Source organism: Dryobates pubescens, chromosome 14 (assembly GCF_014839835.1).
Source record: "Dryobates pubescens isolate bDryPub1 chromosome 14, bDryPub1.pri, whole genome shotgun sequence".
Lineage (NCBI taxonomy): Eukaryota > Metazoa > Chordata > Aves > Piciformes > Picidae > Dryobates > Dryobates pubescens.
The window spans coordinates 17,108,078-17,134,966 of NC_071625.1; the positions used below are offsets into that span (position 1 = coordinate 17,108,078).

A 26,889-nucleotide genomic window follows, 5' to 3' on the forward strand; every position below is an offset into this window, starting at 1 on the left:
ACCCATGAGAGGGACTTCTCTGCCTGCAGCCTCTAGCACCATGGAGCGTGTGTGCTGCTGGCACTGGTACCAGGGTCAGCAAAGGAAGGTGAAGCATGGTCCAGCTCTAACTGTAACTGTTGATTAATACAATAACATACATGGAGAAAGACTTTTAGAACTAAAATAGATGTATGTCAGTTTCATTATTTTGATGTGCAGCACAGTGACAGATTTGGGAGATTGTTGAGAGGTTACCTTTCACTGCCTTCTCCTTTCAGGATATACAGCACATTTGCCTCCCTGTGATTGTAACCCAATGTCCAGCTTATCATTTTTCCTTCAGCCAGCTGGCTTTGGGAATTGATTGTCCGTTCATTACTACCTTACTGTTGAAAAGCATCTTTTGAGATGGCAGAAGTTCTCATATTAAAAGTGAATTGAAGAAGCCATGCTTGTGCAGGGGTAAATTTTTAAGGATGAGTGACTGATTTAGGTTAGACTATTTATTTACTTGTTTGTTTGCTTGTTTGGGGTTTTTTTTTGTGTGTGTGAAGCCTTCCAGTTTACTACACATTCCATAGGCTTAGGAATGAATACTGGAGCAACATTATTGATAAAAAAATGCAGAGACAAAAGTCAATACATATATTTTTAGCACAAGAAGCAGCAAAATACTGATGATAAAAGTAATATATGTTTAAGAAAAAGAGCTAGGGTTGAATTTTGTCTTTCTTTACTCTGAGTGCAGCTATAGCCTTGATTTTTTTTTTTTTAATCTCTGTTGCTTTCTGCCTGCAGCTGTATTTGTAATACTGTTGCGTTTTATTTTTCTCTCTGCATTTCTCTTTCACTCAGGCCACTTTCTATCTTGCAAGTATGTAGTTGGTCGTAGTTTTGTTTCTTTTTATGTGGCATGCGGTGTCACAGTGCTAAATACAGTATGCACAACAGATAAAAACACAATTAAAACCTGGAAAAATAGTTGATATTCTGTGTAACAGAGCTATATTTACTAAAGTTTACAATACTTTAGAGCTTAATAAAAGTTATTTCAAATACTATGAACCAATGTTAAGAGTAATTTAGGCTGTATTCCTGGAGCTGATGTGGATTTATTTTAGACTGTTGTGCAACAAAATGCTTGCATGCATACATAATTTTAAAGAAGACAAAAAAGAGACCATGATCTATTAACAGAAGAATACAATCTGAATGCCCTCAATTACGTACTAAATATTGTCAGGCAGGAATGTATCATTCTCTCAGACAAGTGTGGCACAACAATTAGATGAGAGCTGTTTTACAGGTCTGTTCAGAGATGGACTCTAAATCTTTTTTTACTGTTTAGAAACTAAGATAATTTGTTGTCAAACTATGACTGTAAATAACTAACTGTGATTATTCATGTGAGGATTCTATGTAATAGAAATCAAGTCCTGGGTTTGCATCTGCTCATTTGCCACAGAGTGATGAAAACATCTTGGAAACAAAAAGAAAAAAAGATGTTGTAATGTTCCAGTTGTGTCTCTCTGCCTTCCACACGCATTGTCCATGCAAAATCCAGGAAACTCAACCTGTGTTTGCAGGTGCCAGTAAGAATTAATGATGTAAATAAGAATTGATGTTGTTAGTCGTAGCTTCAGGCATGATATTTTTTAAAATCTACTCTACAAATTGTATCTAGGTGTTGTTCATTACTTTATTTCTGCCTTCATTCCTGCAGTTACTGTCATGTACTTGTAGCTCATTTTAGGTTTTTTATATGCCAATCACTTGCTGTGGTAGTTTGAGAGAGGGCTTAGCTCTCCCTCCTCCACAGAGTAAGAAACCACAGCTAACTCAGTCGAAGAGCAAAAGCTATATATTTACAAGCATATATGGAAAGCAGGTTATATATAACACAATATATACAGGTATTTACAATATATACACAGAAATACACAGCAAAGACAAATAACACAACAAAAATCCCTCCCTCAGGGAGGGATCCCCTCTTTGGAACCCCCTCTCTCCCCCCCTTACCTCCCTTTTTCCCCAAAAAGGGGTTAGAGAGAGAGAAAGGCAAGTTACTAAGGAAAAGAGTTGTTAGCAAGCTTCAAAAGCCCATGCAGGATTAGTGTTTGCTTATCTGAAGGCCAAGTCCAGCAGTTCGCAGAAGAAGCAGGCAGGGAGAACAGGCTGAAACACCAAACTCCCCCAACTCCCAAACCCAACTGAACTGAGGAAAAAAATTTTCCAACCGCTTCACAATCTAAAGCTGAATTTTTGTTTATCAACCAATGAAATTCGTTTAGAATATCAGAATGTTTTGGTTCTAGTACCAAAAACATTAGCCAGTGTGTTCCAGCAGTGTTTGTTCTTAAAGGCACAGCCTCAAACGACCACACTTGCTGGTCTTTGCATGCAAATGAAGAAATCTTAATGATCTCTTGCTGCAGGAAAAAAAAATAGCCAAACCAAAAAGACCCCTTACAGAGAAAGAGATTGATTCCTCAGCCTTTTTTGATTTTTAAATGTGAAGCTCAGTAAAGATGCACTCTGGAGAAGTAGTTTATAGAAACAGTAATTGTGCCACCTTTGTTTCAGTGTTGTATGTGTACATTTTAATGATGAAGCTTCTGAGATGTCATTTTTCTGCTCAGAGTGAAGCATGATGGGCCTATTTGAATTCATCTTTCCATAGTAAACTTCATAAGCTTATTCCTTGCTTTAGTAATTACCATATATTTTCTCCCAGTTTCTTTTAGGGTCAAGATTCTCTGAAATTAGAACTAATAATGGGAAAATCTCTTCTGGTTTGGGAAGATTTCAAAGCCTCTTCTTGCTGACTTTTGTTACTGGTGTTTTCCTTTTGGCAACATTTATAAAATATATTTCCCTCTCTATATGTAAAAATAGATAAAGAAATAATAGTAATCCTGTCTTCTTGTGAAATGCTATTCTCATATCTCTTCTTAGACTGTAGTTGCATTTCATCATGAATCGTTTTCAGAGCTGTTGTTGCTTGGTCTTCTGTTTTCCTTAAGAGCAAAGTCATTTCAAGAGCAATATATTTTAATTCTTCCCTAATTATTTTTCTATTTTGGACGATTCAGGAAATTAAGGATGTTTTGGCAGCACAGTATATTAAATCTGCTATAACCACATTTCATGTGATGTGAGCTGGTCTAAATTCCCTTCTGTATTAGATTAGTGATTCTAGTTTAACATATAAGTATTTAGCATGCATTATAGCATAATATATTTAATGGAATTTGCTTTTATGCCTTACCGTACATTTAATAAAGCAATTAGTTAACCATTTACTATCAATGAATTGTGCTGTGGTAAATGAAATTAATATTGCCTGTAATGCATGAAGATACATTAAGCAAGTATTTCCTGAAGTATTTAAGGAAGTATTTTCTCAAAGAAAATGACAAGGACCAGATTTAGGCCCTGCTACTGTGGTTGTCTTTCCTTCCTGAGTTTTTAAGGAAATTTTAAAGGAAGTTGGCTCATAAAACCAATGAAGTGTGCATGGCTTTTCAAGCGCGTTACTGTTCAGTTTAGGAGACATTTTTGTGTGTAATATTTTGCTTCACTTGTATACAGATTGGGATTAATTAACTACTTTAAATAGTTTGTTCATCAGCATTTGGCCCAGTCTCATTGCCTTTTTTTTTTGCCAGTTTAAGCATACCAGGAGCTTTTATGTAACAAAAGTGAAGGCAGATGAACCTCTGCAGAACTCCAATAAAGTCAACAAGTTGCAACTGCAAAACAAATGTCTTGTGTACCATTCAGAAAGGCATTAAGATGTTGGTTGATGATTTGCAAAAAAATCTTACCATCTTCCATAGACTTGGACTTCTGTTTTCAGTAGCATAAATCATATGGCTTATATATCGTTAGAGACCAGACGCCACTGAGACAAATATACTAATACTGAAATGGTTGGTTTCACTGTGGTCTGCATTTTCTGCCTAAATAATATCTGTAAAATTAGTAGAATTAAATTCCTGTTTTTGGTTTTGGTTTTTTTTTTCCCCTCTGCTACAGTATGGCTATCCAAGTGGACAAGTTCAATTTTGAGAGCTTCCCAGAATCCCCTGTTGATGGGATACAATTTGCTAATGCAAAGCAGTTGGAAGAAGAAAGACAACAAGCAAGAGGTCTGGAGATTAACAGCAAGTTGGATATTTGCTGGAAAATTATATCCTTTCATAAATACTTGCTTTAAAAATATATAAATAGATGCCCTGTGACACATTTTATTTCATTATTCAACACATTTTATGGAAGTGTTACTGAAAAGAAAATTAATTAGAACTATGAAACTTACCATAATTATAGACCTTTTAAGGTTTATTGTGCTGTGTATTATTTAGACAGTGCTTAGGTCCTACTATAATGGTTTTTTTTCTGAGTCATTGAGTGTGTCACAAACTCTGTGTGTTTTTCACAACTTTTAGGGAGCTGAGGAAGTGTAGTTAGGGTTGATGATTAGTAGTAGTAGCAGTAATACGAATCTCGATTTCAAGAGTTTTCCTATATTTGATTACATTTGAGCAAATCAAAATATATTAGTATAATTTATTTCCAAATAATGTTAACTAATTTTATAATATATCTGATCTTGCCAGGTCTTTTTAAGGCTTAGAAAGGAGTTGTGTGATAGCTTAGTCATTCTAAACATAAAATCCTCATAGTTACTGTTAACGCAGTAAAATATTGATTATGATTATCAATAAGATAATGCATTCAGTTTAAAGTTAAAATGAACCAAAAAAAATCCTGTGCTTGGCTTGTCAAAAATACTCTTTTTTAATTATTTTCAACAGCCCCCCAGGCATCTTCCAGGAGAGCTATATTTTTTCACTCAGATCATCTTCAAATTCATGTGATAGTGGGTGGCAGGGAAGAGTGGCAATCAAATCATGATATATCTTTAGAGATGTCTTTTCATACTTTTAATTGTACTTTTATCTAGTGATCTGAAATGGTTTTTCATTTGTAGCTATTAAATTAGCTGCACAAGATTAGTCAAAATCAGGACTTGAGACATAAATGAGATTCCTTGTGGCTGCTTCCATCCAGTTTCCCTAAGGAACACTTCAGAAAGGTTTTCATGTATGCAAAAATGTCAGTATTTAACCAGAACTCACTCAGAAAATGTCTATTATGGAAAGATGTAAATATACTTTGATAGCATAGTTGAATTCATGTGCTGGAATTGAATGCATAGTTGTTAATAATTTTGTCAGAGTGTAAAAATACATCCTCATTCATTTCTGTTGCTGAGCAACACTGTTTACATCCATTTTGTGTTCTGTATTTAGACCTGGTGTTGATACCAAAAGTGTCGTGGCTGACATGTAAGTCAGTACCTTAGAAAAACAATAGAACAGTGCATGAATTCAGACTGTAAAATTTGGTGTAAGCATTAGTTTCTGTGGTTTTAAGATTAGTTATGAATGTTGTCTTTGTTCCTAGAATTAAAACTGTTCTAATGGAAGGCAACATGTGTGCTTAGGAAGTCTTGAAGAATTCATGTCTCAGCTAGATTCAGTCTTTCTCTTTTATTTCTTATAGCAACATTTAGATGTGAACCAGTAGAAAACCATTGCTCCTCTCACTTCTTCTAAGTTTGAGAAACTTAATTTCTGAGGCATCTGTCCTCCTGGCAGAACAATTTGACACTGGTCAGCAGAGTTTATTTCAGACATACTGATGAACAGAGAAATGGATGGATAGCTTAGCAGCATAACCCTTGGTGTCCTGCAGAAGCCAGCCTAAATGCAGCCAACAGATAAAAAGTATTTGCAAATAAAAAGGGATGTATTTGTTTATATTTCTTACTAGAGAAGGCTTTTTTTTGCACAAGTCTTTCAAATGGTAAGACCATATGATGTTTTTGGTGCCTACCATCTGTGAACTGCTTTGAACTCTCTAGCTAAGCTTTCCCTGTTAAGTATGTGCCTGAGAAGAAGACTGTTTATTTCAGAGAACACACTTCTAACTTTAAGTAATCTTACATTGTTTACAAGGGAAGGGCTGTGTCATTTAGCTTGCAGTTCCTGAAATCCTTACTGTATTGGTTGATACCATGTTTATGTGCTGTGAAACCATGACATAAACAAAGACTTCAGATTGTAAGTCCATGCAGTGAAAAGTTAGTTATATGGAACTCCTGCGAGGACCAAAATTAGTTCACAAAGGATGAGGATCTCAGGTTGTATCTTTATGTCTTGAGGGGCACCAGAAGTATTTTCCAGTATGGAAACCCCATTTTCCGTGGCTTTATCCACTAAAATATGCAAGATTTCAAGTGATGAGATTTTCAGTGCTTCTTTTTGAAGGTATTGTAATTGATATATTTTCACATACTTTTGGAGGGACAAAGGCAAGACGTAGAGGCAACCCAGCATATTATTCAATTCAACCTAGAATTAAAATTATTAGGAAGATAGACCTTCTTATAAGCAAGCTTACTGCCATGCCAGTTCAGTTAAGAAAAATTAAGGGAATAATGTAATTTAGTGTACCTTTGAGATTATAGGTGTATTGAGATAATTTAAATTAAGAATATGCTGACTTGCTTTTCAGCATCTCTTAGATAGAATCTGGTATCAGCTTCACAACTGGGTTTTATTTTAACACAGGGTTTGAACAGAGATTGCACATGTGGCATTTAGGAGGCTAATATTCTCGTATTGTGATTGTTTTCATGTTTTTAAAATGCTTTTAAACACAATTTGTATTTTATTCAGGGACCCTCTGCTCATTCTAACTCATGGACCAAGGCATTAGCACTAAGTGTCTTTTAAAGTATCTAAGGTTCTGTCTGTGTTGCTGAGTGCTGTAAGATATCAGTAAAAGACTATCTTCAAAATCTTAAGAAACTTCTTATTCCCCATTTAGAAGATGAAGGGCAAGCAACACTTCTCTTCATAATCCTCACATACTCTGTGTTAGGCCCACCATAGATTATTACTCTTCAGAGTATTCCAGAGATTTGTGACATCTGCATTGACTTAAGAAATTCAAATATTTTCATAATTTCTGTGCCAAAAGATGAGTCAGCAGGGAAGAAGGCCAGCCTGGCTGAAGAGAGAGATCTGGTTGCACTTTAGGGAGAAAAGGAGTTTATGGGGCAGTCCACTTGAGAGGACTACAAAGTTCTGAGGCTGTTCAGGGAGAAAATTAGAAGGGCCAAAACCCAAATGGAAATTAATTTGGCTTCAGCTGTTAAAGAGAACAGGAAATACTTCTACAAATATATTAGCCACAAAAGAGTGACTAAGGAGGATCTCTGTCCTTTATTGCATGCAGGGGGGACCTTAGTGGTAAGGCTGAGGAAATAGCTTCTTTGCCTCTGTCTTTACTAGTCAGACTAGCTGTTTTCTGGATACCCATCTCTACCATGGAAGATAGGGATGGGGTGCAGAATGAAGCCCCCATAATTCAAGATGAGATAGGTGGTGACCTGGTGCACAACTTAGACATACACAAGTCTATGAAGCCAGATAGCGTACACCCAAAGGTACTGAGGGAGTTCACAGAAGTGCTCTCCAAGCCACTTTCCATCATTTACCATCAGTCCTGGCTAAGTGGGGAAGTCCCAGGTGACTGGAGACTGGCAAATCTCCAGTGATGCCTATCTACAAGGAGGGCTGGAAGGAGGACCCGAGGAACCTGCCAGTCTGACCTCAATGCCAGGGAAGGTCATGAAGCAGGTAATCCTGAGTGCTGTTATGCAGCATATGTAGATCAGGCTTAGTCAGTAGGGGTTAATGAAAGGTAGGTCCTGATTGGTGAATCTGATCTCCTTCTCTAACAAGGTGACCAGCTTAGTGGGTGAGGGAAAAGCTGTTGATGTTTTTTACCTGGACTATAGTAAAGTGTTTGACACCATCTCCCACAGCATCATCCTGGAGAAACTGACTGCTTATGGTTTGGATGGGTGGACATTTCACTGGGTTAAGAACTGGCTGGATGACCAAGCCCAAATAGTAGTGGTGAATGGAGTTAAATCCAGCTGGTGGCTGATAACTAGTGGTGGTCCCCAGGGCTCAGTTTTAGGACCAGTCTTGTTTAATATTTTTATCAGTGATCTGGGTGAAGGTATTCAGTGCACCCTCAGTAAGTTTGTGGATGACACCAAACTGGGTTGGAGTATTGATCTGCTTGATGGTAGAAAGGCTCTGTAGAAGGACCTGGGCAGGCTGGATTGATGGGCCAAGGTCAATTGTATGAGGTTTAACAAAGCCAAGTACCATGTCCTGCGTTGCGCAGGAGCCTGCCCTCAGGGACAGAGAGGTCCAGAAGAGCTGATGGACCTCCAGGGTTAATCTTCTCAAAGTCCAGGGGTTGCAGCAGCCAACAATACACATCTCATTCTTCAAGCAAGGTATATCACAAAGTGACTGTAAGAAGTTGCAGCCAGGTAGATTCCTGTTAGGTACTAGGAAAATTCCTTTTTCACAGTGAGAGTGCTCAAGTAGTGGAACAGGCTGTCCAAAGTGCTGTAAAATTGTCTCTAAAGATACTGAAAAATTCTGGATGAAGCTTTGAACAATTTGATGCAGTTTCAATATTTTCCGTGCTTTGAGCCCAGGGTAGGACAGTGACTCCAAAATTGCCTTTCAATGTAAATTACACTGTGATTTGTGCAGCCACACAGTGGGGTGGGTCAGAGAACGACTGTTGAGAAGCAAACTCCTTTTTCTCCCACTGTCTCCTGCTCTCCCCAGGTTTGATTACACCTAGAAAAAAAAAAAAATTTCTAATGTACTGTGAAAGAATTGCTATTTCAGTGAAATGAGACTATAACATTTTGTAGTCATATTCTTGAAAATAGTAGAAACCCAGCCCTAACAGCTTTTAAAATACGGAGACTTCCAGTCTCACCTTAAATAGCATGTGCCATTTTTAAATTTCTAGTACTTAGACTTTGTTTATTTTCTTACTTCAGCATGAAGTTCTGTGATTTATATGAAGCCTGTTCCATTTGCAGTGTTTCCTTATGTTTTTGGAATTATATTCTGTGTGCCCCTTCCTCACATTTTTCTTCTCTATATTCAAACTGAATTGCCAACCTTTTTTCAGAGCGCCTTTTCTTTCAGTCCTGTTGCTGATGTTGTTCTGCAGTGTTGCTGCGGTTTTCTAAATTTGCTGGAAGCACTACTTCAGGTGAGGTTTGTCACTGAATAAGCTGCACCTGCTGGATTTCAGACATGGTGCTTGCTCTGAGAAATAATCTTGACTACTTTTAAAAGTGTCCAATGTATGAATGATTTTTTAACATGTGTCCCAGCAAAAGTGAGTGAATAATTTTTCCCAACTGCCATTTATAGATTTGTTGATTTTTTCCAGGGTGATACTTGGAACTTCTCTTCATTAAATTCCACGTAAAGTAATCTTCCTAAGTTCCATGTATGTATTAGGATTCTGAGGACTGACATCTCCAAATACATATATTTTTTGAATATTTTTATATTTCATCATCTAAGTAGTCAGGCAGAATTTTGAAATGAGCATGTATTAGACAGAACCTTGAGTCATCTCATCTGATATGCTGTCTGTGCTTGACAGCAAGCCACTGATAACTGTTATTGAAATTTTCTGATTGTCTATTCAGCTTTTGATGACTTCATCTTGATCATAATTATGACTCTTTGGATATGAGAGTATAGCATGTTGTAGAACTTTCGTACATCAGTAAAGGTTTCCTTAGAAGTACTTTAGTTGGATGCAGTTTTACATTTCCGTGTAGCTTCTTAGCATCAACAATTGTTTACAAAAGTAACTATTACTTTAAATCCTCAATAGCTGCATGTAATTAGTTTGAATAATAAAGTCCTACAATAGTAATCAAGTCATATAAAATATGACTAAGTCTGCAGCTATAAGCAGACTATGGCCATTAATCATGTAAATTTGGGTTTTATTTGTATAATTTTTATTTATGAACATTTGCTCATTTATGATTGTGTACACATTTCCACCTGTATTTACATGTGAAAGAACTGAGAAATATGTTATTGTAAATGGATCTGTTTAGAAGGATGCGAGATACAGAATGTGGCATAGCAGAAAGAAAAGAGGTGAGTAACTTGAAGATAGAAACCATTTCTAAAATGTATTGTATTTTTAAGCACTAGGTTTTAGGTAACATGCTGTGCTATAACCGTGGGTGCCCAGCTATGCATTAGACAATCAAGATAGTATATAACCCCCAGAGTTTGCCTTGGGGAAATAACCGGTTCATTTGACTGTCATTCAGGTTTTCAATATGAAAATATATGATCTGTTGCTAAAGAAATGTGAAATAAAGGTGTCTGCTTTGAAAAATTAGATTTGGGGGTTTATGGGGGTTTTTTTTGACAGCATCTGGTGGCTGATTGGCTCTGAGGCCCTTGTTGAAAGTCATTTGATTGTGCAAATGAAAGTATTTTGAACTGCCAAATATGAATGGTTGCACTGGAATCTGGAACCAACTTTTTCAGGTCTGGCTGATTCATGTGTTGTTAATAAACAAAGTTGTGAATGTTGAAAATGAGACCTGGGTCAGCAAAGGCATTTAACAATCTTGACTCCTACAGAAGAGCAGGTCTGTAGCCATGAGTGAGATTTCAGCAAAATGTTTGGAGGTTTGTTTAAGTACATACATTCTACAAGGTCAGACTTAACTGTGCCAGTGTGTATTTCTGTTTATCTGTGCAATTTTTTTTCTGTTTATCTGTGCAATTTTTTTTAGTGAATCCTAAATTCTGGATCTTACACTTTTGTCTTTTCTAAAGTTTGAGCTAAGAAAGTTTGAGCTAAGAATGAAACCTCTGTTCCAACAGCTTTGCTTTCACTGGCTTCTAAAGACTTGCCTTAGAAAATAGGCAAATTCTTGAGTCAAGCTTTTCACTCATTTGCCTCTGACATTTTATTTGGGTTGCTTTTCATCTCTAATGTGATGAATTTCTTAAATAGTTTTTTGCATTTGCAGACAGCTTTCCAGCCACCCTGTAGTGTTACACAGGGTTGTTGTGACCCAAGCGCAGGACTCGGGACTTGGCCTTGTTGAATCTCATACAATTAGCCCCAGTCCATCAATCCAGCCACTCCAGATCCCTCTGTAGAGCCATGTGAATCTGTGGATCTGCTTTGATAGCATTTACCAGTGATAAAGTGCGGAGAATCACCTATTTTATAGTCATTTTGTAATGGTGTCTGAGACATTAAGCTTTCCATGGAGCTTTAAGCAGTAAAAAATTGTAATATTCCAGGGCACCACTGTGAGCCAGCTGTAAGTAAATTGCAGTTAAGTTAGCTTAGCATTACAGTTAATGGCAGCCACTCTGTTTAAAAACTTATTTTAAAGATTGCCTTTTTATTAGTGTTTTCTCTCATATTCATAACATTAAAGATGTGATAGCAGACTTATTTATCTGCTGTTTCTATGAAGTAATCTAAATTATGTATTCTCTATCCTATAGTTTAGTTTATGGAAATTATTCTGTTTTGCTGGTGTCCTGGGTCTTACTTTTCAGAAGTGATGTTTTTGTGAGGTGATATTCTGCTGCCTTCAATTTTCAAAGTAGGTGCTTTTCTTTAATGGCATTTACAGACTCTGAATTCTTCATCTGGAGTCCTTTTAGGAAAATATAAAGTATTCAAGCCATTTTTGTGGTTGTAATGAGGCTATTAAAAAACATATTGCAAGAATGCTGCATAATGTATTGATTTTCTCTATCATCTTTTTGAGCTCTTGAGTTTCAGTCACTCATTGATATCATTTTGATCTGAGATTTCAAGACACTTAAATCTTTTGGAGAGCTTGCAAAATTGTGTCTTATGATAGAAATTAGTTATCTGCAGTACTTGTTAATTTTTTGTTAAATTACACAGATGAGAACATTATCAGTCAGAAGATGTGCCTGCTTCTGCTTTTCCCAACAGTTCACTTCAGCGCTTCCCTGTCCTTAGAGTAAGAAGAACTTCCTAAGTTTTTCTCCTTTCAGTCTGAGCTTGTTCCTGAGCTCACACAAGAGTGAATAGAAAGGGCAGCTTGCATGCTATGTCTCTATGTGATTCTGGTATAGTGTTTGCCCTTGATAATAACACAACACTGTCTCTGCATTGTCTAACATCCCTGTAATTCCACACAAGTCGCACCGAGCCAATATTCAAACCTATCCTAGTTCCCCTTTGTTCTGTTTTGTATTGCCTTAAATGTTATCCTTCTCCCCCCCACCCCCACTTATTTATTTTTTTTCAGATTGTGTTAATTTGTCATTTTGAGTTCTGATCCTGCCTCACATAATTACAGGTTCTGCATTTTTACAGCTTCCAGGCTTTTTTCACCCCTTTGTGTATTGCTGTGGTTCAGGTACATTTTACCTTTGCGTCTTCATATTTAACACTCAGTGGAATTATTTTTTATATCAACTACTGTAATTATTATTGTTAGCTAATTCATGCCTTAATAAACCAAATGTGGCATTAACCTGTAATGAATCTTTAGCTGACAGTTTTGATTTGCAATAATGAAAATGGTACATACTACATGCTCTCTTTGAAACCAAATTTTCCTTAATTCCAATTTACCCTTCCTTGAAGCGTGAAGGGGAAGCAAGTGTGGAAGGTGTTCTTAATCAGCTGGTCCTGGAGCATCTACAGTTGGCTCCTCTCCAGTGGGGTGAGTAGTATCAAAATCTATTGATGATCTTTTTAGAGGACATACTGAGTTGCAATTTTTAGCAGCATGAGAATGGTAATATTTTCACTTTCTGACAATCTATGATACAGGACAATTTGCCAGGATTTTTATTTTCCATTAGATATCTTATTTAGCTGAAGATAAATATAAAATTGATGCCTATGTTATGCCTATTTTATTTTCAGTGTCACTGTTCAATAGTAGTAAGTATGAAACCTGAGTATGCACTTTTCCCTGTAAATTGCAGTCCTAGTTGTGTGTAGGAGAGGTGGCTGCTGCTTACACTTTTCCCTTTGCTTGACTGTGTGTTTTTAAAGTAATTTCTCGAAAATGGAATTGTAATACACTTTGAGTTATATTTCTTATCATGGTCTAGACATTTGTATTACTGATGTTTTGGGAGTAGAAAAAGTTGGTACTCCGCATAGTGGGGAAGAATGCTTTCTAATGATTTTGTACTTAGAATGATATTTCGACAGTGAAATACTGAATTAATTTGATTTTGAAGAATTGTAATAATGTGCCTTCTGTCTGAGGTTTTTAAGAAGGCTTGTTCAAAGGCTTTTGAACGTGGTATGTTTTATCCCCTACACATCTATATCAGTTAAAAGTTTCAGAAAAAGTCCCCAGCTTATCAGAAAATTGGTTTCAAAGCTTCAGCTTTTCAAGTAGACTTAGTTCTGTACTTTCTATTTTAAACAATTTGAGAGGACTGATTTTAAGGAACAATGAACCACCACTGTTACCCATGTCAACTGTTAAAACTAAAACAGCCCCAAACTCTAGTATTTGTGAACCCTTTAAATGCTTGGGGTTGTGTAAGCTTGGGGACCCTCCTCAACTGTATGTTAAAACTTGTATGCACTTTGTTATAGTGGAGATGATTAAAACTGATAATGGTTCAAAGTTTTTTGTTGTAAACGTGTCTGACATGTCTCTGAAATCATCCTTACCTGGCTTCTGTTCTTTCGAGGATTTAAGGATTTAGTAGCACTTGCTTGTATGACGGGTTTTGGCTATGATTGCCGTGGTCCTAATCAGTAAAACAAGTGTTTTGTGTCAGATTCTTCTTGTGAACTCCGACAAATCACTTGAGAGTCATCTCAGTTCTGTAGAGTGGTATTGACCTTAGGTTTCTAAACTGGAGTCTGTGTTTAAAGTGTTTTCCTTGTCACTTTTATATGGGAGATTGCCTAAGGATTAAAACAGGTGTTTTGGGTTTTTTTCCTGTTTCCTTGGTTTTCTTCTTTTAATTATCATTTTATGCAAATCCCACTATTTTCTTATTAAAAGAAGCTTTTAGAGTTGTATGATTGCATCTGGTATTTCTGCCTAGATGCTGATATCTATAGGTACTTTGGTGCAGTAGCTGAAAGCCATGAATTTAGCACTGATACACAACTCAATCTGATTCCCTGTGGAGCTGGTAATTTCTCAGACTGGTGTTTGTTTCTGTTGAAGAATCCCCGTTACTTTAGTTTTCAGAATGTATGAACACCACCCAAAACTCTATGATATTCCCTGCCTCTCAACTGCAAAATCCTTTGAAGCACAAGGTCTTGGTGGATTGCGGCCTACATGTTAGCATTCTGTGTTAAATAAAGGGAGAATCTGTGAGATACCAAATAACTTGGTTTGCTGGAAGTTATACATGGTATTTTCTTTTGGACAGTTTTGGTGGCAAAAAAATACTGCTTACACAGAAGTACTTTTTTATTTTAATTTTTTGTCCTGCCTCATTCAGTATTTTGATGTCATGGATAAGAAGATGCTTTTAAAATACTGTAATATTGGAGTATCAGCCAGGGCCTTTTTTCTCTTACTCATCACACTCTTTGTAGTCACAGCCTTTCTTTGCTTTGAGCTTTACTTCTCTCTGTGTTAGGAATAACTTGTGTTTTAATATGAATCTGTTACTACTGGCTATCACTGCAATATAATTTTTGCATATATTGGCTGGAAACTTGCCTTAGCATTATGCAGTAAAATTCAAGGCTTTTGCCATATTGATGGCTACATTGAAGGGTTTACTTTATTTTAAGTGCTCACAGTGAAACATGAATGAATATTTAACATGGTTTTGATTAAAAAAATGACTGGCGCCTGTTCAAATTTATAAAGGCTGGACTTCAAAATTCCTTTTAAATTTGCCATGTTTAATTCATATTAGAGTTAATATTACATTTCTAAAATCATAAAGGCATATTGAATTAATTTTTCATGTAAATTTGACAAGCCTGTCTTTTTTTTTTTTTTACTATTATTAAAGGCAAGACAAAGAGTCAAAGTAAAAGTTAGTGATACTGGACTTTTGGTGTGATATTGGACTTTTGGTGTGAGGGTAAGAAGTCAGCTCTGAAGGTTGTCAAAGTTAAAAAAAAAAGTCTCTTAGTAAACAGACTTTGTTGTGATTTCATATAATTAAATGACTGGGGAAGAGAAAACTATTTGAAACATGAGGAATCATAAAAACGAAAATACATCAAAGGCTAAAATGAGAGTGCTTAATATGTTTTTAAAATAGCTGTTAAGATTTAGGACATGTCTATAAAATGAAGTTGTCTGTTAGACTGGTTAGTAAATCACACAGAATTGAAAAACATAATCTTGTTCAACTCCACCAACTTCAGTGTACTCTAAAATTTATGACTTATTTTCTTTTTACTGCTGGGCAACAAACCAAATGCAGGAGTAGATGTGGTTTTAAGGTGAATATATTAATATCATCCAATCAAGAAAATATAGCCTGCAATGTTTAATGAGGAGAACCAAGACTCTTCAAAGTCATATGTTGTGTGAGTTCCACAGTTAGATTTGAAAATTATCAGTTGGAGGCATTTGTAGTTGCTGGCTGTGTGACATTTTTTCAATCTTTGTTTGATTTATGTTCCTAAGTTTCACAAGCAAGCACAATTCTGAGACTGAATACTTATCAGTTTGATGGCACACATCTACGTTTCACAGCAAAATTATCAAATGCTATGCACAAAATGTTGGTACCGAACTTGAAATAGGCTGAGTTTGAAATAAACTGTTGCTTGAACTCAGAATGCGCTGGATTCAGGATATTTCTACATTCAAATGAGGAGCACCTCTTAAGTGAGAGGTTTCTAACACTTTACATGCTGCACACAAATTTCGCAACAGAACCTTATTTGAAATTCTCCTACATAAAGCAAAATGAACTTAACTTCCTTCACTGCCTGAGACCACAAGGTAAAGACATCTTTTCCTGATGATTCTCCTATGTGTAAGAGTGAGGGTTTATTAGAGAAATTTGATTTAGGAATTTAGAATTTAGACACTTAACTGTATTAATATATCAGGGAAATACTTTTCTCTCTGTGTAGAAACTAAGTGAATACCTCAAAATCAGTGTTTATATATGAACTCTAATGATTGTATTTGCAGTAATACTTTAAGAAACATACGTTTGTCAAACCTTACTGAGGGAAAAGTCCAGAATGAGCTTTTTGCTTTCATTCATAGTTTTTTTTTTTTCATTCACTCTTTTTCATTCATTCATCACTTCTTACTTTGTAATAAATATGAATTTCAAGACACTTTAAATTAATCATGGATATCTTTTCACAATGCAGTGCATTTAATTTTCCAGTATGTGATTAAAGGGAAAACCAACAACACTGCTACTGAATGCTGTTCAGGACATAATTAAGTAAAGTGATGGTTAGTAACTAAAGTCTTAATTATTTACTTAGAGAATGCTAGACATTTTCTTGTGAGGTCACAACAAATTCTATGTCTACCTGCATTGTGTGGCTGTGTTGCAAAAAAAGCAACCCACCAGAATTGAAGGTGTTTTCAGTTGTCCTTCACAGGTAGTTGGAATCAATAGGAGAGGTAGATTGGAAAGTATTTTGAAGTGTTTTAGGAGCATGTAGTTCTGGACAGCTTGTTTGGAAGTTTTACCTGGTTGCATTTCACAAAGCAGCTTAGGGAATTATTACTTTTAAAATAAATTATCTTGATAATTTGGTTTATGTTTTAGAGAGCACCAAATGAGAACCAATTCTGTCTGTTTATGCATTTCATGGATCTTAAAATTAATTACTAAACCTACTCACCCATTTTATTTTGTATTGTGCAGTCTGACCTTAAACCATGATTAATTCTTTCCACAATTTATGTGCTTACCTCTTAGGAATTGCAGCACTGTCAAATCACTGCATTCTAAATACAGAGGAAAATATTTTAAAGTATCTGTCAGTGGGTAGATGAGGAAATGATACATTTCTAAGTCTGTTTTGGATACCACCTTAACACCCTGACAACTTTTTGTCCCAAAGGACCTAGTTAAAAGGAGCCCAATCTCTGCAGACATGATAATTTATAACAGTTTTGCTCTAGTGGAGTCAGTCCTACAGTATTGTTCTTGAACAATCTTAATAGGAACAGTAAGGAAGTCGGTTTACTTTCTCTTCTAATAATCAACCCCCTCCACAGGTCTTCCACAGGAAGATGAAGATTGTATAGATACAAGCCTGGAAATATGGAGAAATTAGCAGGGTGTATAAAGGTCTGCCATTCAAAAAAATAAAATACCAATGTTATTCATCAAACTAAACTATCCTGTAATTATTTCTGTTTTGGAATTCCAGTAGTCTGCCCATTATCATCATTGGAAAGATGAAACCAAACATTTGACAGATAATCTCAAGCCTAAGATGTCTGTAAGGTGGAGAATCAGTGTCTGATTTGTAGGAAAACTGAAATGGAGAAGCAATCTGGTTGTAAATGCATTTTACTAGGTGGCCAACCTTTCTCATCCATTTAGAAAAATCTTCAGGTTTTTCATTTATATTTTTAAGATACAAAAGAGGTGGGAAGACTTTCATATCTTAACAGCTTGTGTGCGGGCTGTTTTGTAGGATATTTTGGCAATGTGAAACAAGCAACATGCTTTAGTTACTGGGAAGTGTTAGGGGACTAGGGTAGTAAATTGAAAAAATGGACTAACTTGATAAAACTAGGGCATCTGGCACATGAAGAATGTTCTTGCATGTCAAAACATGCTATTGTGTGATATTTTTAAAATCAGCTGTTGTTTCTAATTCCTAATGAAGCCTTGGTTACCCTAAACTTAAAGGAGAAGCATTTAGAGAAATTGTTTCAAACTTACCTGGACAGTAGTGATTTCAAAGAAAAGATGCTATGAACAAAGAGGGCACCTTAAAGTGAAAATAAATTTACAAAACCTCTTATGTGAAGACAGATTAGCTTGAGACAGGTTGGGTGGAGTGTCACTGGTTACTTCCTATGAGTTACTTCCTGGCAAAGCTGAGAGCTTAAGCCGCAGGTCCAGCATTTCTAAGCAGTAAGAGGAAGCAGGAGGGAAAATGGAGTGATAAATATTAATAAAGTTGTTCAAGTGTTGGTTGAGGAAAACTTTAATTGGTCTGAATCGTTAGTGATTTTTGCTGGGGGTGGGGGGGAAAGGAAAAGTTATAAGGAGCAGGAATAAACTGATGAAATATGCTGATGACTGAAGGAGAAGCACCAGCACCTTGCCAAAAGGAGAAGAGGCTGCTACACTGAATCGTACAATGGTTTGGGTTGGAAGGGACATTATAAAGTTGCATCTTTCGTTTTAAAATTTTTGCCCTTGTCATGTCACTACAGGTGTTTGTCAGAAGCCTCTGCCAAGTGTTAGGGCTAGGACAGCCAGCCACTAGATGAATGACAGATGCTTTCTATTAAGCCCTCTGCCTTTCCAAAGGGAGAAAGGGAATAATGAAAGACTTACAGACTGGAAACGAAAGAAAAACAGTTTTAATGAAACAATAATAATAAAATGAAGTATATACCAAAAAATCAATATTGTATCCAACCCCTCTGATGGCAGTTACATCACCATCATTGCTGATGCTCTGGGTAGGCACTGAGGCAGACCAGAGCTGGATTCAGGGGCTGGATTCTGGAACTGAATTCAGGAATGGATGGATTGGGATCAAACAGGCAGAGTCCTCCATGGATGATAGCAATAAAGAAAGCTTGTCACTTGTAATCCCTCAGCATTATACCAAATAAGACGTATATGGAATGGAATCCCTTGTTGGTCATTTTAGTCATCTGCTCCTTCCCATAGGTGAAACCTTTAATTTGTGGCACCCAATGTGGAACACAAATTTTAGCTATGACCTTGCTCTTCTTACAAGCGTAAGATTAAGTGTTAGGGAAGGATTTGATCAAGTGTTAGTCTGAGCTACCAATGTAATTCTGCCGTGAAGAAAGGTGTATATGACATTTTGCCAGGTCTCTAATGAGACCTCCCATGGGCAACTTCATATAGAAGAGCTCAGATCAAACTAGAACAGGGCAAAGTAAAGTTTTGGAGGCAATCTGGGAATAAGAACTTACTGTTCTTTATGTTATGGAGATGCTATACTGATTGGATCAGTTCTCAAAAGTTGAATGAATCTAGCAGATGAGTACTGTGTTCACTATTTTGACTGTTAGTAAATGCAGTCTAGATCTTTTAAAGGCCATTAAGGTTTTCACCACCATCCTGCAGCAGAAATACTGGTGGAGAGGAAAGTACCAAAAAAAAAAGTTGTTTACATCAGGTACGAAAAGACACAAGCCATTGTGGTAGAAGGAAATTAACTTGTTCAAGCTTGATTCTGGCACATGGTGCTAATGGATATTGTTATATTTGAGTGAATGACTGTATTTTTAGTATTCCACTTGCAAAACCATTGCCTTTTTTTTTTTTTTTTTAAAAAAAAGTAGAAGGAAAAAAGCTGTACATAGTTTACTTCTTTTGAGCAGTATTTCTTACAATGTTTCAGTTAAGCCATAAGTGATGATTGAGGAGCATCATAATGATGATAAATCATTATGCTGTTACTCAAGGTACTTTATTTCCTAGGTATTGTCAGAAGTAAATTGAGTAATAGATCAGTTGAACTTCTAAATTAAGAAATGAAAATCTATGGAGATAATTATGAGAATGGGTTACACCTGCAAAAAGAGCTGTGAAGATAATTGTAACAAAATAAGACCAAAAAGACAAAAACCTGCCTTGTATCGCAGTTGGTGAAATGTATCCCTGAATCTGCAGAGAAAGAGCTTTCTGTAACTTTGATGGACACAGAAGATAGCATTTGAATTAAAAAAAAAAAAAATATTAAAATATGATTCAGCTTGTGGACAGTTAATAAAAAAAAGGAAAAAAGGAAAAAAGATGGCAAGATCTATGTATTAAAAAGAGAGGCAAGAAAGACGCTTTGATCTGGCAGGATTTCAGTTGCCCAGCAGTTCAATGAATTGTATAGTTAAATATGTAGAGAATGAGAAATGGAAAATATGCTGATGGAGGGATGGGTTCAACAGGTAAGCAGGAAGAATGACCTTATTCCAGGATGCATACGCTGAGCTTTGCTTATCTGGCTTCTGACATTTTCAGCTTTTGTTTTATTTCCCTTGAAAAATGAATGTGTATGCTTGGAACTGAAGGCCACAAATGTTGTAAATGAAAGCAGTTTTTCACTGATTACTTGGTAGTTTGGATCAGACTCTTTTTTGCTGCTAAAGCATATCATTTGACTGGACCATTAGATATTCTCAGCAGAAGTGCAAAGTTTAAATTTAATCAAATTAACAGGAAAGGGTTCCTTTAAAAAAAAAAAAAACAAAACAAAAAGAAAACAAAAGCGAAATTTCCAAGTACTTGCACGTGTTGTCTCCCCACCCCCATATAGCTTGACTCATCAGTTAAGGCCAGTTACCCATAAGCATCCTGATAGAATTTGTGACTGAATAGAACCTGTAAATAGTTTAATAAGTTCTTATACCTAATTTGGGGGCGAGGTTTTCAGGAAAAAGTAAAGATAACTCTTTTTTTTGTAATTCCCACCTCATTAATTCAGCCCCTATCAAATCACATTGGTAGTATAGGGGTTTTTTTATTGCCTACCCAACAATGTGGCCTTTGTGTCGTAAAGTAGGCTGATTTTTTTTTTCATAGATCTTCAGTATCCTTGTTCCTGACACAGATCCTCAATGAACTCTGCCTTAATAAACTAAATCTGTGTTTTCATTTTCAGTACTCTCTGTTGTCCTTTTATCAGTCACCAAAATCATAGTGAATATTTCACAGAACCTGATGTAGGCTGTAGAAGTCAACATGGCCTCCCTCACAAACATTAGTTTGAAAGTGGCAATGATAGAGTAAATCCATGCTATTAAAACTGGCTCATTAAAAAATGTATATATTAAGACCAGTATGAATTTTGTTGGTATCTGGCTACAACACAGTGGTTAGTTGCTACTGTTTCTCTAATATAGCAGCATCTTGAATGTTTAAGGTGGATTATAATGAAGTCACCCTAAGTAAATACAAAATAATGAAACTGCCAAAACTTTCAGAAATTAATTTGATAAATTTCAATTTTCAGGTACTTGACACCATGTAGTAAAGTAGTATCAGGCCTTGTTTTTTGTCAAAGGGTCATGTCATCTTGTGAAGAAGCATCTATAGCATTTCAAATTGATGTGGAATTCTGTGTGATTTATTCACTTTTATCATCACTAGAAGTCCTTTTTAGCCAGTAGTAAGGAATAGCTGTAATGGTGTTGTATTTGCCAGGTCTATGACATTCCCATGGCTGTGCTGAGGATGTTGCTATAAAAGGTATTTTCTGAAGGAAAGGCTCCTTCTTGCTGTCATTTCCCCTGATGCTGAGGAAACAGCCCATTTATATCTGTGAGCCCTGCACCTGGGTGGCTGTCTAGTAGGAATTGGATTGATGTCTGCAGCTCACTCACTGAGTGGTCAGATATATTACAGCTATTTTTTCCTAATATCTAAGCTTGTATTCTGAGTGACAATGACATTTGTCTATCCATATGACTTGCACTGTCCTCAAGAAAGTAGAATAAAAGACACATTTCTTGTAATATCCTCTGGTGTTGCTAGATGGAAATTCAATAGTTGTTCAGAAGCCCAGAACCACGGATGAGCTGCAAGTTTAGTTTAGTTTGCATTGCACAATGCTTGTGGGGTTTGCCACAAGCATGCGCCAAATCCTGGAAATCAGAATGTGTGGGGTGTCCATGCCGAGACGTTGCCTCTGTGAGGGGAGGCTGGGGCTGCCCTGTGCCAGACGCTAATGGCCCCACTGCAGGGCACAAATGAGCCCCTTAGCCAAGCTGGAGGAACTGTAGGGAAACTGAGTTTCAGAAAGGGTTGAAGGAAGCAGAGTGGGAGGAAGCCAAGGAAGGAGAAGCAGCAGAAGCAGTGCAAAGTCAGAGAAGGAGGAGGGTTGAAGATGCTAAAGGGATCAAGAGTGAAAGGGTGAAGGTAGGACTGTAAAAGGAGTGGGAAGATGTTTTAATTTTTTACTTACTTTGCTAGGTAAGCGATCTCCTTGTCTTTATCTTGACCTATGATCTCTTTTATTCCATTTTCTTTCCCTCATCTGTTATGGAGGTGGAATAAGTGAGGAGCTGAGTGGTCATCTGGCAACTGGCCAAGGTCAAGTCACCACAAATTGTTACTTCAGTATCTGGTTATTCTCTTTCAGTTGCTGTCTTTCCAAGAGGTTGTTGTGCAGGCCATGCAGTTCCTTGGAGCCAGCAATACTCGGAAATCTCTGCATAAGTAAGAGAGACTACAGAAAAGTGAAAAAAACGCTGGCAGGACATGAAGCAAGGAATAAAAATGAGACAACACAGAATTGATTGCTTGTAAGAAATTGTTTTGTCTTTCTCGCTGTCAGAGTGTGTAGTGTTCGTTCAGGAGGCCTGTTTGGCAAGCTGTGCATAATTCAGCCACATAAAAATGAGCAGTGGCAAACCAGGACAGTGATGTGCAGTGATACAGCCCTGATAGAGAAGGCAGTGTGTAATAGAGGTCAGAGATGATAATCTGGAAGCTGGTCTTCAAAAGGCATGACAACAAACAGTGAAATTATTCTGTTATTTTGAGAGTGTGAAAATACCCAACTACTTGATCATCACGTAGAGCTAACCTTCAACGGTTTCCTTCTGTTCTCATAATAAATAGTTTCATAGACAGTATATTGTGTGAGATTAAGAGCACCTCTGACATACTGGTCAGCATCATTCTAAGTCCTTCTCATTTAAACTATCTTTGGTATTGCATTGGATCTGGCAGTTTGCTAATAATCCAGTAGTGTTACTGAACTGATGTAAAATGCCGCAGATGGCCTTGACCTCTGTCCTTTGTCTAGTTTCGGTCTGAGGCATTATGAAGGGCTCTTCTGAGCTCTGAGATAACAGGAGAAACAGGAGATGTAAGTGTGGGTTCAAATATTTTCCGTGGTAAAGTGGAATTGCCTTGAGCATGTCACTAGAAATTAAATTTGAGTACACCATATCTGGTAATTAATAGCAAATTAAAACTATCTTTATAGGCAGTGATTAGACAGTCTTTAATTGCCATTACTTCATATTCTGATGGCAAAGTAAATTTATTAAAGTTTGCATACACTGAAATAAACACAGGTAGTTTGCTCAGTAAAATTTTATCCATATGTAATAATATCTGGGTGAAAAGTCTTTTGGGATTCTGTCTATTTTGAAACAGAGATTAAAATGAATCTGAGTCATCTTGCTATTCATTAAGTAGCTCACTCCAGCTCCATCATAAATAATAAATGATATGGTGGAAAGACTCATCACTTATTAGTGATATTTGAATATCATCAGGTAAGTTAATAGATACAAGTAAAAAGCCAGTTAGTCTCAGCATAAAACATCTTCAAAACGTTCTAAAGCTGTATGGTGAAGATCAGGATTGGATACCATCAGCTGCTTAAGAAAGTGGAAATTGACTGAGATGTGAGATTTAACTGTTTCCAGATTTCCCCATTCCTGTACCCCATTCAATCTCGCTATAATTGGCAAGAAGACAGAATATTTAGTTTCTTAGGCTTACCCATGAAACTAGGTGATTTTAAAATGTTCAGGTAAGCTCATCATATTATATCCTTAAGATATCAGAAGGAGCTGTGTATTTCTTCCTTTCAGCTCCTCTTAGCAGAGAAACCTCATCACAGAAGATCAAGGCATAATAGACAGACACTGATTACCCCTCCCTGACCAAAACCCCAGCCCTCCCCAGAAAACCCCCCCCATTTGTGGAGTCAACTATTCTACTACTGAGTATCTCCTTCTCCGGAGGCATTCAGAACCCACCTGGATGTATCCCTGTGTGATATGCAGCTGATCCTGCTCTGGCAGCGGGTTTGGACTAGATGATCTTTCAAGGTCCCTTCCAGCCCCTAACATTCTGTGATTCTGTGATACAGTTGTGTGAAATCCTGGTAAGTTAAAAGGATGGTGCTGTCACAAGAAATGAATCTTTCCTTTCCCTCTCTCTCCCCATCCTCTCCATTTCAATGTGTGTGGAGGTCTCTTTCTGAAGCTAAACCATGTTTGTAATTTTTTGAAGAGGTGTGGATTAAAATATTGTAAGCTCTGAAAGCACCAACGACACTAGGAAATTTATACTTTACCCTGCTAATTGTTGGAAAATATGAGCCCTTGATTGGTATGCAATTAGAAGTGTAACATTCTGTTAAACATATCACACAGCATATGGCATGTTAGTAGCAAATCCTCTAATTTAGAATGAAAAAAAGTATGTAGGTCTGCATATTAGCAATTTTTCTAGGGAATCAAAATCTGCCGTTAGTCTAAATGTCAGAGGGGAAAAAGCTAGCCTTAGCTATTTCGGTAATCTAAATTTGGTTTATGCTTTATAAAATTTCTGTTCTCTAACAATAAACAAATGTAAAAGAGGAAAACCCATAATATAGTTCAATATGCCATTAGTTCTAACTAAGCAAAAGTATGCCTTTTATTAAGAAAATTAAAATTACCTTCCCGCATCTGTTTTCATTCAAACAAGTTAAAAATGCTGAAGCAAAAAGAGAATTGCAGAACCACAGCAAAAAAAAGGACCATGAGCAGAATTCATTGATCAGCGATCAGGTGGTGCAGTCTTTTCAATGAAAAATACAGAATGGACCCATGGAGATGACCCTTTCTTTAACAACCTCAGTAGTTTGATGGCTTGTTACTCCCTCTAGTCTTTCAGTACGTATTCTCTGATCACCATTTTTGTCTTGGTGATCTGTTTGGAAGCACTTTCAAATAATATTTTCACATATATGCTAAGGTACTGCAAGAAATACCCTTCTGTTAGAGGCTGAAGTCTTCCTTGTGTGGTCCCAGGGCTAGCTGGTACTTAGAAAATGTATAAGCCCATTGATAAGGCTAATTGTATGCACTGCTAATTGTGGGCAGAGTTCATTGAAAGGTAGCTTGGTAGTGCAGGCTAAGATAGGAGCAAGTAAACTGTATCTGAGAATGCAGGAAATTTCACAGTGGATGTGCAGGGTTACTGTGTGTCTTCAAACAGGATTACTCTTGGAAGGGATTGCATTTCATTGATAGACTGCACACACTCCACCGTTTTTATCAGTGAGCTTTGTCAGTTCTTTGAATGCTTCATACACATGTTTAACAGAGTACTCGACAAGCCTGTTATTTCTAATATTTGTAGATGGTCAATTTATCTCATCTTTGGCAGGTAATTATCTTCCTCAGAGTTTCTGACTTCCTAGTCATAGTCTTTCACTGTTGCTGTGTTAGGATAACTCATCACTTAAAAAGATGTGCCTTATTGCTGCTTTAATTTACATTTGGTCTCCCGTCTCTTTCCCATGGCATAGTATTTATGAGACATCAGTCTAGTAATGTATTTGCCCGTATATCTCAAAAGAAACCCCCTAAAGCTGGCTTTATTGTTTATCCTGAAATGGTAAGTAGAATCCCTATTCTGCTTGTCCCCTCATTGTCCCTATGTTTGTCACCCTCCTACTTCAGTCACTGAGAGTGACTTTTACTGCAATGTAGCTGAGTGTTGCAGAGCTGCAGCCGAGCCTTGTGACAATTTGTGTCCCTATCTTAAACCCAACAGGAAAGAATTTTTTTTCTGCTCTAGCAGATAACTAATAATTTATTATGCTTGAGTATTGACATCAGTTTTGTTGTGACTTTGTACTTCATTTTGACATTGCATTATACAGTCAATTTGGCATTGAACTAGAGAAAATGAGACTACTAGGAAGCTGATTCCTTAAACTATTATTTTTATATCAAAGACATCTCTCCAAAATGTTGCATGGCAAGGAGAGAGTTCTTTTTCATTCTGCTTTACTCACCAAATTACACACATCACTTTGGAAATCTTAATTTTAGTAAATTTAAAAGCAGTTTTTGCTACAAAGCCTGAGGTTTGGTATCGGTTGTTCCTGTTGTGTGTTGTAGTCACTAATCCTTTTAATGAAGAGCTTTCAGCATTGAAGAGATTCTATTTATAGTAAAGCCATTAGAGCATAAAGCTCCTCATTGCTATTCTGCAGCATGTAGCTGTAATGTTTGTCAGTGGAGGAAAGATATTTTTAGCTGCAGCATTGAAATTTGAGGCTGAAAGGTCAAGAATCCTCACGGGAGTATGTTCTGCTACATCAGTGCTATCACACAGCTGCTGTTTACTCTCTTACCATTCTTCAGTAATAAGAAGATTTCTTTATTGTGACACTAAAGGTATAAAACATCAAAAGGATTTTGTGCATGAAATGAATACTTGGGGAAGGATGGTGTATCCAATCACATTAAATGTTCTCCTTCTCCTTAAGTGAATGATTTTATTTTCCCAAAGACTATCTCAATACCTATTTGTCAGAAGATCCATCCTAGGAAAGTTTTTTTATTAAAGGGGGTAAGACCTAATGCAAGCAAAAGGCAAGCTGCTGAAATAGTGAAGAATTTTAAGTATGTACTATTCTGCCTGACATCTACACCATTCATTTTCTTAGCAGTGGTGCTGAACGGGAAGCATAATATCAACGTGGAGTTTGCCAAAGCAAAAAGAGCCTGGCTGTTTGTATTGGTAATTTGAGGAACAGAATCGTGAGTGGTGGTGATGATATCTGCTACAGGACAGTTTGTAGCACACTGGATGGGTACTCATCAAGCACAAAAAACCAGGATATGGTGTTCAATATGTAAAAAAGAGAACGGAGAAAGGGGGGGGAGGGGGGAAGGGATAATTATGGAAATACAAGGCTGCATGTATTAGCTGAGTGTACAATGTGGAGGCTTCAGAGGGTTTTCTAATATCTTCATAGAAAAATCAGGGGGAAAAGAGATTAATTGCC

The 26,889-nt window shown here is 36.8% G+C and overlaps 1 protein-coding gene across 3 annotated transcripts in view; it reads left to right on the forward strand.

Moving 5' to 3' along the window:
* TRAPPC9 (trafficking protein particle complex subunit 9) overlaps positions 1–26,889 on the forward strand; it is a 427,530-nt gene that overhangs the window by 187,079 nt on the left and 213,562 nt on the right. For all 3 annotated transcript variants that reach the window (XM_054167202.1, XM_054167204.1, XM_054167203.1), the window contains 2 exons: positions 4,024–4,177; positions 12,565–12,655. In XM_054167202.1, coding sequence (XP_054023177.1) covers positions 4,024–4,177; positions 12,565–12,655 — 245 coding nt within the window. The remainder of the gene's footprint in view (positions 1–4,023; positions 4,178–12,564; positions 12,656–26,889) is intronic.